Source organism: Hyperolius riggenbachi, chromosome 1 (assembly GCF_040937935.1).
Source record: "Hyperolius riggenbachi isolate aHypRig1 chromosome 1, aHypRig1.pri, whole genome shotgun sequence".
Classification (NCBI taxonomy): domain Eukaryota; kingdom Metazoa; phylum Chordata; class Amphibia; order Anura; family Hyperoliidae; genus Hyperolius; species Hyperolius riggenbachi.
Window position 1 is genome coordinate 92,453,026 of NC_090646.1, and position 16,130 is coordinate 92,469,155.

The 16,130-nt window shown below is 40.8% G+C and overlaps 1 protein-coding gene across 5 annotated transcripts in view; it reads right to left on the reverse strand.

The window, feature by feature from the left end:
- The window catches only part of SORCS2 (sortilin related VPS10 domain containing receptor 2), a 1,283,452-nt gene that overhangs the window by 113,275 nt on the left and 1,154,047 nt on the right, over positions 1-16,130 (reverse strand). For all 5 annotated transcript variants that reach the window (XM_068276884.1, XM_068276875.1, XM_068276891.1 and 2 more), the window contains exons 15-17: positions 10,330-10,450; positions 6,955-7,088; positions 1,248-1,373 (exon numbers count right to left, since the gene is read on the reverse strand). In XM_068276884.1, coding sequence (XP_068132985.1) covers positions 1,248-1,373; positions 6,955-7,088; positions 10,330-10,450 — 381 coding nt within the window. The remainder of the gene's footprint in view (positions 1-1,247; positions 1,374-6,954; positions 7,089-10,329; positions 10,451-16,130) is intronic.

Genomic DNA, 16,130 nt, shown 5'->3' on the forward strand with positions numbered 1-16,130 from the left:
GCGCAGGGTGAGCCGAATGAAGGCTGTCGCTTACATCCCTGGAGGCATAAAATACTATTCCCCCTCCGAGTTGTTGCAACCTAGAGGGATTTGTAATTTGGGGTCCAACGATCGCACCCCGCGCAGTATAACATTACTGCTTTGGTGGTGCCTAGTTTTTGCTGAAACCAGTTGCTTTGATTTGTTCTCCGCTTACAAGAATAGCTGCAGATCCCCTGCAAACTCTATCAAGGTCATCAAATTTACTGACGACACCACCATTGGTAGACTTGTAACCAAGAACGATGGGCAAAACCATCCAGTTGATCACTGATTTCAGGAAGCATGCTCTCACCCCACTGCCAATCTACACTGTCAGCACTAAGGTCGAAAGAGTAGCCTGAGTCCACCTCCTAGGCGTAAACATCTCCAATAACCTTAGCTGGAAAGCAAACAATGCTTTTTTAGGGATGACGAGTTCTTTGAGCCACGTACGTGCCAAATCCAATGCCGAGCACAACCCAATCATGCTTGGCAAATAAAAGAATTCTGATTTGGATTCTGATTCCAGCACTTACTGTACATAGCTTTTGTTTTCTGGAAGTAGGAAAGTGCCAGCTGGCCTGTCATGGCAGTGGCAGCTCTGTAATTTCTGGAGCCAGGATTATGTCAGTGCTTCTGTTGCCAGTTTGCCAGTGGTCCTAGATTGTAAAGACCGACTTCGGTGGAGTGTGTATCTAAGATAGTGTCTGCTGGTCCTGAGTCCCCATGGACAGATGCTAGTCAGTGTGTGCAAATACTTGTGCCACCTAAAGTAAGTTTATGGGAGCCTAATAACGGCTGAAACACTGGCATAAATACAACTCCCAGGTCCCTGGGGACAGACACTGGGAGAGCTAAAAGTTAGGGTTTTAGTTTTAGCTCTATGTGGCCTAAAATGAAACCAGAATCCCATCTATTTGTACTGAGTATCTCCACTACATTTGCTTGAACTTTTATTCCAGGGAAATTCCCTCTGGATCCCCAGAATATAGACTATAGGAATTTCCACTCCTCAAAGTCCCATGACTGAGTTCTAATAATAATAAATGTTGTTATTTGCATAATGCATGTTACCATAGCAATGTGAACCTTACTCAGGTACCGCGGGTTGTCTCACTGTGCAAAGTGCGCTACTCTACTGGCATAAGTACTGATGAAATTAGCCTCATGGCAACATTTTAGTGAATTAACCCTATGGTCTGTTTTGGATCATTCAGATGACTTACCCAGTGGTGCTCGTGTAGGTCTGTCCCATTGTACAGTCATCAGGGGGAGATTCTGGGTTAAACCAGAAATCAGCAAAACATCTACTAGATTCCTTATGACTGAATTCATGTTCAAATCCATAATCACTGAAAAACAAGGAGATCTGTGTTTAACTGGAGAAAATCAAAGAAAAATGCTAAATAGTAAAGAAAGCTGTTGTGCTGAATATAACAAGGATAGTAACCAGTTACAAAATATGAAATTCCATTGCAAAATATTTAAGGAGCCCGGCCCCCAGACATAGGCACACAATGTGCACTCACATACTAGATACAGATGTATAAGTATCCAAGAATTTACAAATACCCACACTTCATGTCTCCAACAGCCTCTCCCTGAGCTCCACTATGTGAATAACTAAAAATGCCTAGTGGTCATGGGAGAGAAATAGGAAAAATGAAAGGGCAGTGAAGGGTGCAGCTGGGCCACTCTTGCTCCTGGGCCCTGTAGTAGTTGCTGAGGATGCTGCTATGCCCATGATGATGATGATGATGATAATAATAATAATAATAATAATTATACAATCACTAAAATCAACAATCACAAACAATTGTATACTTGAAAATTCTGAGCATGCAACATGCAACCATCAATAAATAAAGCAATAAACCAGACCAATTACATAGTTAAAGATTTAAGTGGTAGCAGTAGAGTATTGTACGTTTAGATTTACTTGGGAAACACTAAGAGAGGCATTGTAGTGACATAAAGAATGTAGTAAATACCCCACTTTTAAATGAATTATCCTGGTTTCATCAGAAACACTTACTATATCTATAAATAGCTGTATATTGATATGTAACCCCGCCCTCCCCGTGATGTTTAGCCTAGGCTGTTTAGTTATGCAGAATTCTCCCCCGAGAGCATTTGGAAACTATGGCCCATATGCAACTGTTTTTTTTTATCCTGAGTGTTCTCCTCACCACAGTTCCCCAACCCTGTCCTCCAGGCCCACCAACAGTGCATGTTTTGCAGAAAACCACAAACATGCACAGGTGAGGTAATCATTGTCTCAACAGAGCTGATTAACTACATCTGTGAATTTCCACCAAACATGCACTGTTGGTGGGCCTAGAGGACAGGGTTGGGGAACACTGGGGGACGTTTATCAAGAGTGTCTGAGACAAAATATTTGTAGGTTTTTAGAAATCCGTGCAGAACTGTCTGCATCAAATGACTAAATAGTGCAGCTTCCTTCTTAAAATGTTGTAAAATAGGAGGAGTCTCTCAGACAGTGCAGTATGTGATGGAAATTGCTGTTGCTGTGGTAACCAATACATGTGCTGTATTGATACAGCAAATAGAAGTTATAATAGCATAAATATATTATTTACAGTAGATTATTTTAGGTTAACTGACACATTGGGCTCTATTCATAAAACATTTGCGGAAAAAAAAATCTTGGAGGGAAAACACTGCATTAGTTTTTTAGACTTTTGTGTACTAATTCATAAAAAAAGTTTACACTTGCGATGAGAGGTCGGGGAATTCCCGCACTAAACTAGCGGTGCTGGCTGAGTTGATGGCTGAGTTTATACATTTTCTCTGTGCAGAGACAGAGTTACTATAAAGGAGGCAGCCCCAACTTCCCTTTACATGTGCATTTTTTTTTAAAACTGCCTCTCCTAGCCCTGAATCTGTGCTGAATCTGTCTATTAGTCTTTCTAAACAATCTATGTAATTGCCACAGCTTAGAAGAACTTCAAGAAATGTAACACATGCCAGGCTTTCTGTTGTGAAATTTATCTGAAAACAGGTACCCAAGGGGTTAAAAAAACACAGCCTTGGTATTCCGGAATGCCTTTTTGCTTTGCTCTGCTCTCACTGCAGCTGCCTGGGAGGTCTGTCTCTATTAGCTTGGCTGTTATCCGCTGGCTTATCGCATTATCTAAACAGCCGGGATTCTCCGTTCCCATTCCGCTGGTAATCTTTATGAATTGGCATTAGTGACACGTGTTGTGATAATCACGGTATAAGGCGGTAATTTCCCGCACTGCTCAGGAATTGTAGCTTTTCATGCTGAAACCGCTTTTATGAATGGACACTTTGCTAAATGGTTGGTAAAGTCAGCTGTTTTGAGCATTACCGCATGCGGGAATGCTTTATGAATAGAGGCCAATGTAACTTAATCATAAACAACCAAATACTCTGTACAGGTAAATTAACTCTCAAACGTTGTCCACAAGGACCTGACCTATATGTACATAAAAAAGTGAGATGAGACTACACTTTCAATCAGTACGGTGAAAAGTGCGTTAGTCACCCTTACTGAACAGATATCCGCAAATATGAATGTGTGAACCAGGCACAAAAAGCCCAAAAGTTGCAATGTAACCGCAACAATGGAGGGGTCTTTGCTGATCCCCCCTTCCCCCTGAGATAAATTGGCCTCAATTCACTAAGCTTAACTCCTGTCTTTAAAGGGGCACTATTGCTAAAATCTTTTTTAGACCCTTTAGTGTAAATATGAGTTGTTGGAGGATTGATATTTCACATTAATCAGTCTTTTTCCAATGTATTTGTTTACTGGTAATAAATATATAAAGGCATGCAGTCACGTCAGTACTTTTACCTTCCCGACGCCAATGCAGCCTAAACCATTCTGTAATAGGGATGCATCTGTTTGTGGTTAGTGTGATGTCGTTATTTTACCCCCCCACTATCCATCTCTTTTCTTATTCCCCAACTTTGTTACTGCAAGAATGAGCAGTTACTGTGCGCACAGCAGCCGCCGTAAAGTAAACTGAAGGACACTGCCTCTCCGCCGTGCAGCGTAAGATATTGTTGTGTGCGGCTGCATGTGGAAGACATACGCCAGCCCGGCCGCCAAGGACCCCCTGTTCCCGAGCTGGCAATGAAACGGACACCTATTGTTGTCCGTTTCCTTGGTAACCTGACCGGCTTTCCGATCTGCGCATCTTACGCTGCACGGAGGAGAGGCATCGTCCTTCAGTTTACGGCGGCTGCTGTGCGCACAGTAACTGCTCATTCGTGCAGTTACAAAGTTGGGGGAAGAAAAGAGATGGATAGAGGGGTGTAAAATAACGACATCACACTAACCACAAACAGATGCATCCCTATTACATAATGGTTTAGGCTGCATTGGCGTCAGGAAGGTAAAAGTACTGACGTGACTGCATGCCTTTATATGTTTATTATCAGTAAGCAAATACATTGCAAAAAGACTGATTCATGTGAAATATCAATCCTCCAACAACTCATATTTACACTAAAGGGTCTAAAAAAGAAGATTTTAGCAATAGTGCCCCATTAATAACTCTTCTGAGCTGTTTTAAGGTGGCTTCTAATGATCCAATCTTTTTCATCCAATCTTACCACTTCTATGTAATATAAGGTAACTGCCTGAAGTATCCATTCAGTATGTTCACTCAATTTACCCTTATACTACAGAGATTTGGTAAGATTGGATGAAAAAGATTGGATCATTAGTGGCCACCATAGTTATCACAAATTTATCACCATGGTGATAACTGTAAAATAGCTCAGAAGATTTATTAAAGACAGGAGTTAAGCTTAGTGAATTGAGGCCATTATTGTTTAAATCCCAGGAGTGTAGCGATCCCCACTGTACGGGTGCAGGTGGCAGTGCTGTGCCAATAGTACCACAAAGTGCATAGCAGGCTATTTGGCCCCAAGTGTGTTTGAGAGGGTGTTAGAGAGAGGGCACTGGTACAACAGACATCCCTCACACAATATTCACCACATAACTGCCTGAATGCACAGCCTTCATAGAAGGCATAAGACTGCTGGAGGTATTAGTAGGAAAGAGTGCATAATATATACAGTGCTTGTGGTAATCGACTAGTTTCACTCAAATGCTAAACCTCATCAGGAAAAAACACAGTGCAACAAAATCAAAACATAAATAAGACCCCCCTCCCCCACCTACAGAAATTCCCCCAGCAATAGCCCAAGTAAGCTTTGACTTGGCTCTGCCACCTGCACCCGTACAGTGGGGATAGCTACACTCCTGGGATTTACACATTATCCCGGGGGATCAGCAAAGACCCCCCCCCCCCCATTGTTGCGGCTACATTGCAACTTTTTGTGCACGATTCACACATTCATATGTGCTGATATCTGTTCAGTAACGGTGCCCAACGCACTTTTCACTGTACTGATCGAAAGTGTAGTTTTATCTCACTTTTTTATGTACATATAGGTCAGGTCCTTGCGGACAAACAATGTAATGTAATATAATATAAATGTATTAGAACTGAAACAGAGGATCAATGCCACGCACCAGAAGGGTTACGCACAGAACAGCTTCACAGAAGGGCAGCAGGGGGAGGAGCACTTCACAAGCTGTGTAGAAGTGCTAATAAGCACTTCTTAATCTGCAGCAGTTTAGGAATAGATTTGCACATTTTTCTTAACGGTAGTGCAGTTCTAGAAATATACACTAAACTGCCGCTATTAAAGGGGCACTACAGCAAAAAAACTGTAAAATTTAAAATATGTACAAACATATACAAATACGAAGTACATTTTTCCAGAGTAAAATGAGCCATAAAGTACTTTTTTCCTATGTTGCTGTCACTTAAGTGACAGCAACATAGGAAAAAAGTAATTTATGGCTCATTTTACTCTGTAGAAATCTGACAGAAGTGACAGGTTTTGGACTAGTCCATCTCTTTATAGGGGATTCTCAGGGATATTTTTATTTTCAAAAGCACTTAGTGAATGGCAGTTGCTCTGCCAAAAAACTGTGTAGGGAGCAGGGAAGCTGGCCGGCATCATTGTTTAAATCCTTTTTAGGGAATGTCTTTATAAAGAATAAAAGCCTTGCTGAGAATCCCCTATGAAGAGATGGACTAGTCCAAAACCTGTCGCTTCTGTCAGATTTCTACTGCCTACTGTAAGTGACAGCATTATAGGAGAAAAGTAATTTATGGCTCATTTTACTCTGGAAGAAACGTACTTCTTATTTGTGTATGTTTGCACATATTTTAAATTTTACAGTTTTTCGCTGTAGTGCCCCTTTAAGTAGAATTAAGGAATGTTCTTAACATCATGCAAAACTGTTCCTCCTGCTGGTTCAAACAGTTTAAGAAGAAAAAACTGTTGGTAATGCGTTGATACATCTGACCCACTGTCCCTTAGGCAACAGTACTTTTTCCCTTACTTTTTGGTACTTTTTCAATTGCAAAGTGCTGAAAACATATTTAACCCCTTAACTCCAACTGGACATTTATATGTGTCCAGTTTGAGTCTCTTTAAAACAATTAGGGTGCACAGTATATACATGTCCTGTCAATCAGCGGCAGACTTGCAGTTCAAATATATATTTTATGGCATTTTTGTGAGAGTGAAATCTCCATTTAAGAGAAGAGATCTGGGCAAACAGAGTAATCCCAAATATATCATTGTAATGAAGTTTGTTCAAATGCATGAAATACATAGAGATGGTTTGACAGGGATTGATTTGTATTTATACTAGGGAAAGCCGAGGTCCACTTTAAATGCATTATTGAACTGATATTGTGCTGTATCAGTTTTCAGGAGGCACCTTCTGACCATGTAATCCCTCGGGCAGCTCTTGTACTCCTCTACAAGAACTGATAAAAGACTGCAGAATGTCACTGTCCTAAGAAACAAATGCCTTTATATGTCAAGAATTCCCTAGTCCAGCGACACAGAACTCACCACACAAAGTCTGTACTTTCACACTGGCAGATTTTTGAAGTCAGGGCGGAGGTGAAACTCCTGCCTTTAATACACCATGATGAGGTCTTCCTCCTGCGAAAGCTTCTCTGCTGGCCCATAATGCAATGGTCTCCCTGTATGTGTGAAATGCATAGAAGAACGCATTATTGTTATATGCCAATCTACTGAAGCAAGGAAAAGTTTTCATTAGAGGAAAGGTCAATACAGCAAACCAATAAGAAAGCAGATACTTATCAAGGTATAGGGAACCCTCTTGATGTTCCAGAGGTTCCCATGTCCTACTCGACCCCACCACTGCTCACTGGGACCTTCTTCTCCTGTGGCTGCACTTCCCTCCATATATGGGCGTAGCCTGTATAGTTCTCTCTGCACATGCGCAGTAGCATGAAGCCACTTGTGCACAGTTTTTTTGCTTTGTGTATGAGCGGCTCCGTGCTACTGAACAGATGCAGACAGAATTTGTGAAGGTGCAGTGCTGCTGCATTCGTACACACTGGGGGGCGCAACAACTTGTGGAGGACAATGGGGCAAGCCTCAGGACTATCTAGAACAGGGGTCTCAAACTCAATTTACCTGGGGCGCCGCAGGAGGCAAAGTCAGGATGAGGCTGGGCCGCATAAGGAATTTCACAATCGTGGCGCATCGCCGCCTCTGCCCGCCCCTCTCACTCTTCCTTCACAGAGAGGGGCGGGCAGAGGCGGCGATCCGTGCGGCGATTGACGTCAAGAGGGGCAGAGCTGAAGCTGAAAGCTCTGCCCCTTCCAGGAAATGCCGGCGGATTGCCCCCCAGGCGATTTGGGGGCTCTGCAGCCCTCGTTTAGCGGCCGGATGCAGCGGATTACTTGGGAGCACTGAAGCGAACTATAAGGAAGCTTTTGCCGGCGAGGGCCACAAAATATTGTATCGAGGGTCGCAAATGGCCCGCGGGTTGCGAGTTTGAGACCCCTGATCTAGAAGCTTCCCTCTTTCAAAATGAGCATGTAACTTTTACTCAAATTTTTACTTCAGGTTCACTTTAAGTAAAGTACTACTGAACTAAATTTCACAGGATAAGGGAGCCACTAATATGTATACACAGGAATACACTGGATTTAGGGTCTCAAGATAAAGTGCTTGATCATTTCTAATGGGTTAGGGGAATTTAACAATCCTCCACCCACCCTATAAAAATGCAAATGTTAATAGCGATTACTGGTACCTTAAAATAAAGTGTCTGTAGCAGCTATCTTTAGGGCTGGCAAGTTGTGGGTGAGTGGTTGAGGGGGTTGTGGCAGGGCAAAATGGGCAGTTGTCCTGGACCCGAGTCTTTTATGGACTTTCAAGCCAGTACACCACCTAGGTAATAGCCCCTCCCCCATCATCCCCTTCAACAGTGATTTCTTTCAAAGGTTCCGGCCTGACAGCTCTCACTCAGTGCCATCAGTCCTGCAAGTGATTGGTCATGTAATCTCTATGTTGTGCTAAGCAGTGGAGCAGAGGTTTGTCTTGCATCAAGCAATAGAAAGACCATGCTTAACAATTCTGATTTTCAGTAACTAGCAGGTGATTACATTCACATCAACACCATGGATAATCTTCCTAAAAGGACATTGGGGCAAATGTATCAATAATGTCTGAGAGAAAATCTTAGGAGGCTTCTCGGAATCAGTGCAGAACAAACTCAGTCTTCTAAAGAGGGTACCATTTCCTATTAAAACTGTTCTAAAGCAGGAGATAGGAAGGGTTCTTAGAATTTGGTGGTCTGTGAGAGAATTCTCTAGGAGTGGTAACATGTACTGTGGCAGCAATTAAAAGAGAGAATCATTCACAATAGTATCTTAATACTAAAATTGCAGCATTCAGAGCTGATGGACTATATTAAGTCAATCAATCTGGATAGTTCTACTTTCTTAAAAGAATGTGGCTCTTCTTCTCACAGTATAGCTGCCGGACAGGCTTTACAAGGAAGAGATGTGACTGACCACTGCGCTAGAGGACTTCAATTTAATAATAAGTGGAAATAAATTAACACATTCAGTACAAGATAATGCCCTCAATTTACTAAGATCATGCTGGAGATAATAAGGCAAGAGAAAACTTACCACCACACATCGATCGGTATTTCCAGTGTTAATTCACTAAAGAAGCTTGCCTTATTAAGGTGTAGAGATAAGTTTTTCACTGTGAGAGAGTTATCTTATCATTACTGTCCTTAAGTTACCTCCTCTGTAGTTATTTTCTCATGCAGTATATAGGGCCTGTCTGTAACTTTAGAATTCTGGAGTTATTTTAAGGATTGAAGAGTTAACTTTGAGATTTCTCCTTAACTTAAAGACAGAATTCTTAACTTTAGGTTTGCCTGAGGTAAAATGTTTCCTGAATACAAATCCATACACAAGTCCTGCCCAACCTACATCTCTGACCTGGTCAGCAGATATACACCTGGCCGCCCACTTCGCTCCTCCAACGACCTCCTCTTAACCACTCCACGCATCTCGCACTCCCATGCCAGACTGCAGGACTTTACTAGAGCTGCCCCTATCCTGTGGAACTCTCTCCCACTGCCCATCAGGCTCGCTCCCACCTTCAACACCTTCAAAAAAGCACTCAAAACTCACTTCTTCAAGGAGGCCTACATCAACTCAACACTACCCTAATCCTTTCTGCCAATAACTTCTTGATGCACCCCCTCCTTTTGTGTCACCAGCCCCTCCCTCTAGATTGTAAGCCTTTGGCAGGGCCCTCCCCCCTTGTGTATCATACTGACTGTGTGCACTTTACCCAGAATTTGGAACTGGTAATTTTTTACCACTACCATTCCAGTTTATGATCTGGCATTGTACTATTATCTGCATTGTGTTGTGTATCTTATTGCTATTACCTGTATTATTGTATCTATGGTCTGTTACCTGTATTGTTCTGTCAACCCTGTTATCATTGTCTGTAATCCTATTTATTGTACAGCACTGCGTAATATGTTGGCGCTATATAAATCTAATAAATAATAATAATAATAATAATAATAATACATGCCTCATCACCATGGTGATAACTCTAGAAACGTTATTAAAGACAGGGGATAAGCTTAGTGAATTGAGGCCCATGGTTCAATCGCTCAGTGCGGTAGTGTTGCACGGGTTTTTCACTGCTCTAACAGTATTTCAGGAAATTCATGTAAAACTAGCAGTGTTGGTATTTGAATTCGGCATAGATGATTCGGAACATCCAAATGCTCCCGACTGCTGCTGTTCAGCACTGACCAAGCGGACAGGGTAAGGAGGAGTTCACTGCCTTACTTGTTACGTTGTGTATCATGTAACTTAAATACTACATTTGTTTCTGTCCTGTGAAAACTGTTGAAAATTAGCATAATACCTGTGTGTTTGTGAGATGCCAGGATTCGTAGTCCTCTTCAGTGCACTCTCTGAAGAATGATGGTCTAAAATCAACTTTTACCAGTTCCCAGTCTGAACGGTAACTTATGTGTCCGAACACTCTGTGAGTTAAAAAACAAACAAAAAAAAACCACATCATCAAATTTCAGGAGCAACCATGATTCTATTTGTCACTGTGAAAGAAAGTAGTTTAGTTTGAAATTCTGTACAGATAGGGACTGTAAGTTTGTTCTTAGCCTGAATCAGTTCTTAAAGTGGATCCGAGATGTTTTAATACTCTAATTCCCTATAAACTAAACAAGCCTCGCCCACAGCTTTTCAGAGAGCCTTGTCATTTTCAGACAGTAGCAAGGGCTCATGGGAGCTCAGTCTAGGCAGGAGGAGGGGAAGGTATTACTAGCCAGAGATGTCAGAGGCAGAGGGGAGGAGGGAGGAGGAGGGGGGATTAGGTTTTTTTTCACAGGCTCAGTGCGGAAGATGCAGATAAGCTTGCCTGTGTGTAATGTTTACAAACAACATGGCTGCTGTAATTGTATCACAGGAAGAAATAATCATATTCTATTGAAGCTGTTTGCAGCTAGATCTGCTGTGTAAACTTTAGATAAGCTATATAGACAGGTTACTTGTTATAGTTAGTTTTTCATCTCGTATCCCTTTCTGTCCCCGGTACCAATTCCATGCCCCCTACACCTCCAGTGTCCTCCTCTGTTTCATCTCTGTTTCCCCTGTGCCTTCAGTGTCCCCCTCTGTGCCACCTTAGCTTCCCCCCCCCCCCCCCCCTCACACACACACACACACACTGAGTCTTCTCAATTACCGGTTATCTTTTTATTTTGTAAAATCAATTTTCTCAAAAACTACAAGGTCTTTTTGACTGGTTGCTACAGAACAAAACATCACCACGTCGCAAGTGGTCTATTGACTCTTATTATATCTGATTTTGAGCTATGCGACAAAACTTGCTTAATTTTAATGTTAAATTGGCAGTTTAAAGGTTAAAGCTGTAGTCACAGTGGGACGTTGGGGTTTAATGCGACGTTAAAGTCGCAACGTGTCTGCGTGAAGAGGTAATGGACTGCAAGCAGTGCGTTACCACAACGCAACAATTTTTAATGCGACTTTAACGTCGCACTGTGATGGCCCATAGGATTATCACTGCAGTGCGGTAAGCTGCGTTATAAAACTTTATAACGTGCGACCATAACGTCCCACTGTGAATGTGACCTAAATACTAATAAAAAAAAAGTTTTCTTGAACTTGGCCTTTAAATATTTATGAATTAAAGATTGTATACAAAATGCTATCTATCTTCCCTGTAAAGGACTACTATCATGAAAATTGCAAAATGTAACATACATGTAAACACATACAAATAAGAAGTATTTTTCTTCCAGAGTAAAATGATTCATAAATTACTTTTCTCCTATGTTGGTGACACTTACCTTAGGTAGTAGAAATCTGACAGAACCGACAGGTTTTTGACTAACCCATCTCCTCATGGGGGATTCTTAGGGTTTTCTTTATTTTCAAAAGCACTTAGCGAACTGCCAAATAAGTGTGCAGCGAGCAGGGAAGCTGGCCAGCATCATTGTATGGATCCTGTTCGGGGAGTGTCTTTACAAAGTTGAGAATTCCCCATGAAGAGATGGACTAGTCTAAAACCTGTCGGTTCTGTCAGATTTCTGCTGCCTACGTTAAGTGACAGCAACATAGGAGTCTAGTAACTTATGGCTCATTGTACTCTGGAAGAAATGTACTTCTCATTTGTATGTGTTAACGTATTTTAAATTTTAAAATTTTTTGTGATAGTGGCCCTTTAAAGTTTAAATTACCAACAAAGATGAATGAAGAAAGGCTTGTCTCACAAAGTTGAATATGTTATTACATATATTAATTCTCCTTTTAAAGTTACAATTCTCTCTTTTCTTTCTAAAAGTGCAGCTTACATTTGATGCAAAAGTCCATCGTTGCTCCACTAGGTGGCAGTATTACACAAGTCCTGCGTTCCATTCATCTATTTCCCCCCAAATGGAGAAAATTACATTAGCTGTAAGGAGTATTAAAAACTTGCGGAACTTTGCAGAACTCTGAAGAATGGTGAGCTCTGTGCACATCTGTTAGTATTACAGGTGAGCACGGTACATTTATCTTCTGAACAGGGCTGAGATACCGTCACTAGGAATTTCCAGTGCTTTCTGTCAACGTAGATATTAGTGTTCTCCCTTCAGCACAGTTATCACATCACACCTGGTAAAATGCTTCACTTAACAGGATCAGCAGCTTCACATAATCATGTGAAAATAGCAAAGCTTTCATTTACATGAGGTCCAATAAGATGGAAGAGATAAGATGTAGCTTTTCCGGCACATTAAGTATAAGACAAACGCAATTTCCTTAAGCTATTTACGTGGTCTGATTTATAACCATCCACCCCAGGAAATATACAAACTGTCCTGTTTAAATTATTTGTGAAATATAAAAAGTGCTTGCTGGCCCTCACACATTTTCAGGCCACTGTTATGTCCTGATGTGACCCAGGTTGGCCATACTGTTTTAAATCCATATATTTTGAATGGAAGTTCTACTGTATTCTTTTTTAATTTCCTTAACACATTGATACAACCTATACTAATTTTAAAGAACATCCAAGGTAAAAAAAAAAAACAACTGATGAGAAAAACAATTGTGTCTATTCTCCTTCTCCTAAAAATGACTTTTTTTTAAGATATCCTACAGTTTTATTTAATATTTAAATTTAGTTTTTAGGTTTTTACTGTTTGTTTCATTCTCTTTGCTTAATGACACATTCATTGAAGTATGCTTGAACTCAAACCTATGAATTATTGACCATTTTTATCTCTTTCCTGCTCCAGGAAGCCATTTACAGACAGGGAAGTATTTTGGCTGTAATTACTTATCAGTGAGGGTTATGCTTTAGTCTGACCCGGTCCAACTTCGATAGAAACTGTCACTTGCATACCTGATGTTTAACTTTTTCAGGCAGAGAAAGTAAAAAAAGGAACACAGCATAGTTATTTGTGTGCTAGGCACTATACATACACATGTCTATCTCATCATGTCACATGTCACCTCGGTTGTCCTTTAATAATCAAATAATTTTATTTGAAAGCAGTAATTACACTGAAAAAAAGTGCACTGCTTACTGTATTTCTAAAGTTTTAAAATAGCATTATAGTAACAATAGCATTTAATCATTATACATTTTTAAAATAAACTAACCTAACTAATCATCAGTATTTCTAATTTTCATATTTTTTTGTTAAATATGGATGTGACATTTTTCAATAAATAAACTGTTTTAAATCTGTTATTGTTACTAATTACATTCTTATAGTGAACTAGCTGATGACCCGGTGTTGCCCGGGAATGTATTTTGGCTGGTGTCGGCTCCACCCACTTTTTCTAACCCTAACACACAAACACTCAATGACCAAGTTTGTGAGCTATGGCATCAATAATTTGTATATTCCCATAGAAATTAAATAAATCAGATTAACGGTTTGTGACTCCGCCCCTCTCCAGTGTTTGAACCCCAGTCACCCAACTATACCAGGTTTGAGGCATCTGCGATTAACAATGCAATAATGGCAGCAATTTAAATATTCCCCTTGAAAATCAACAGATGAAGTTTGATTATAATAGGCTCCACCCACTTCCCTGAATATTAATCTCAGTCACCCAGTTACCATCTGGACAAAGTTTGAGAACCCTGCCAGTAACAGTGTAAGAAGACCTGCACTTTATATTTCCCCAGTGAAATTTGTTTTTGTCTCTCCCCACTTTTCGTAACCTTGACACACAGTCACTCAATGACCAAGTATGTGAGCGACGGGTCCTTGGCATCAATAAAAACAAATCTGATTGGCTGTTTGTGGCTCCACCCCTTTTCTGAATTTGGACCCCAGTGATCCAATGACCAACTGTACCAGGCTTGAAGCTTGTGCCATTAACAGTGCAAGAATGGCAGCAATTTTAATATTCCTCTTGAAAATCAACAGGTGAATATTGATTGGCTGTTGTAGGCTCTACCCACTTTTCTGAATATTAATCCTAGTCACCCAGTAACAAACTGTGCAAAGTTTTAGAACCCTGCCATTAACAGTGTAAGAAGGGCTGCAGTTTATATTTTCCCAGTAAATTTGAACCCCAGTCACTTAGTGACTGACTGTAGCAGGTTTGAGGCCTCCGCCATTAACAGTGTAAGAATAGCAGCAGTTAGGTGAAGTTTGGTCGGCTGTTGTAGGCTCCACCTATTTTTCTGAATATTAATCCCAGTCACCTAGTGACCAACTGTGCCAAGTTTGAGATCCCTGCCATTAACAGTGTAACAATGGCTGCAGTTTATATTTTCCCATGTAAAAAGTTTGTTGTTTTTGGATGTTTCTAACCTTGACATACAGTCACTCAATAACCAAGTTTATAAGCTTTGGGGTCCTTGGCATCAATAAGTTGATTTTTTCAATTTAAATTAAACAAATCTGATTGGCTGTTTGTATAATTTAAACCCAAGTCTCCCAGTGACTGACTGTAACAGATTTGAGGCCATTAAGAGTGTAAGAATGGCAGCAATGTAAATATTCCCCTTGAAAATCAATAGGTGAATTTTGATTGGCTGTTGTAGGTTACACCTACTTTCCTGAATATTAATCCCAGTCATCCAGTGACCAATTGTGTCACTTTTGAGAACCCTGCCAGTAACAGAATGGCTGAAATCAATCTAACAACTCTGATTGGTTGTTTGTGGCTCCATCCCCTTTAGTGAATTTGGACCCCAGTCACCCAATGACTGACCGTTTCCGGTTTGAGGCCTCTGCCATTAACAGTGTAAGAATGGTAGCAATGTAAATATTACCCTTGAAAATCAATAGGTGAATTTGGCTGTTGTAGGCTCCACCCACTTTCTAAATATTAAGCCCAGTCACCCAGTGGCCACCTGTGTCAAGTTTGGGAACCCTGCCATTAACAGTGTAAGAATGGCTGCTGTTTATATTTTCCCATGTAAAAAATGTAGTTGTTGGTGCCACCCACCTTTTCTAACCTTGGCATATAGTCACTCAATTACCAAGTTTATGAGCTTTGGGGTCCTTGGTATCAATCATATGTATATTCCCATTGAAATGGATCAAATCTGATTGGCTGTTTGTGGCTCTGCCCCCTTTTTGAATTTGAACCCCAGTCACCCAGTGACCAACCGTATCAGGTTTGAGGCACCTGCTATTAACAGCTATTAACAGTGTAAGATTGGCAGCAATTTAAATATTCCCCTTGAAAATCAACAGGTGAATTTTGATTAGCTGTTGTAGGCTTCACCCATTTTACTGAATATTAATCCCAGGTACCCCGTAACTAACTGTGCAAAGTTTGAGAACCCTGTGATTAACAGTCTAAGAATGGCTGCAGTTTACATTCACTATGTTTCACCAGTGAAATTTGTTTATGACTCCACCCATGGTTTGTAACCTTGACACACAGTCACTCAATGACCAAGTTTGTGAGCTTTCAGGTTCCTGACATCAAAAATGTGTGAATGGAAGCAGTTTATCCAGCAAAGAAATCTGATTGGCTGTTTGTGGCTCCGCCCCTTTATTGAATTTGAACTCCAGTCACCCAATGACCGACTGTAGCAAGTTTGAAGCCTCTGCCATTAACAGTGTAAGAATGGCAGCAGTTTAAATATTCCCCTTGAAAACCAATGGGTGAATTTTGATTAGCTGTTGTAGGCTCCACCCACTTTCCTGAATCTCAATCAGCCAGTGACCA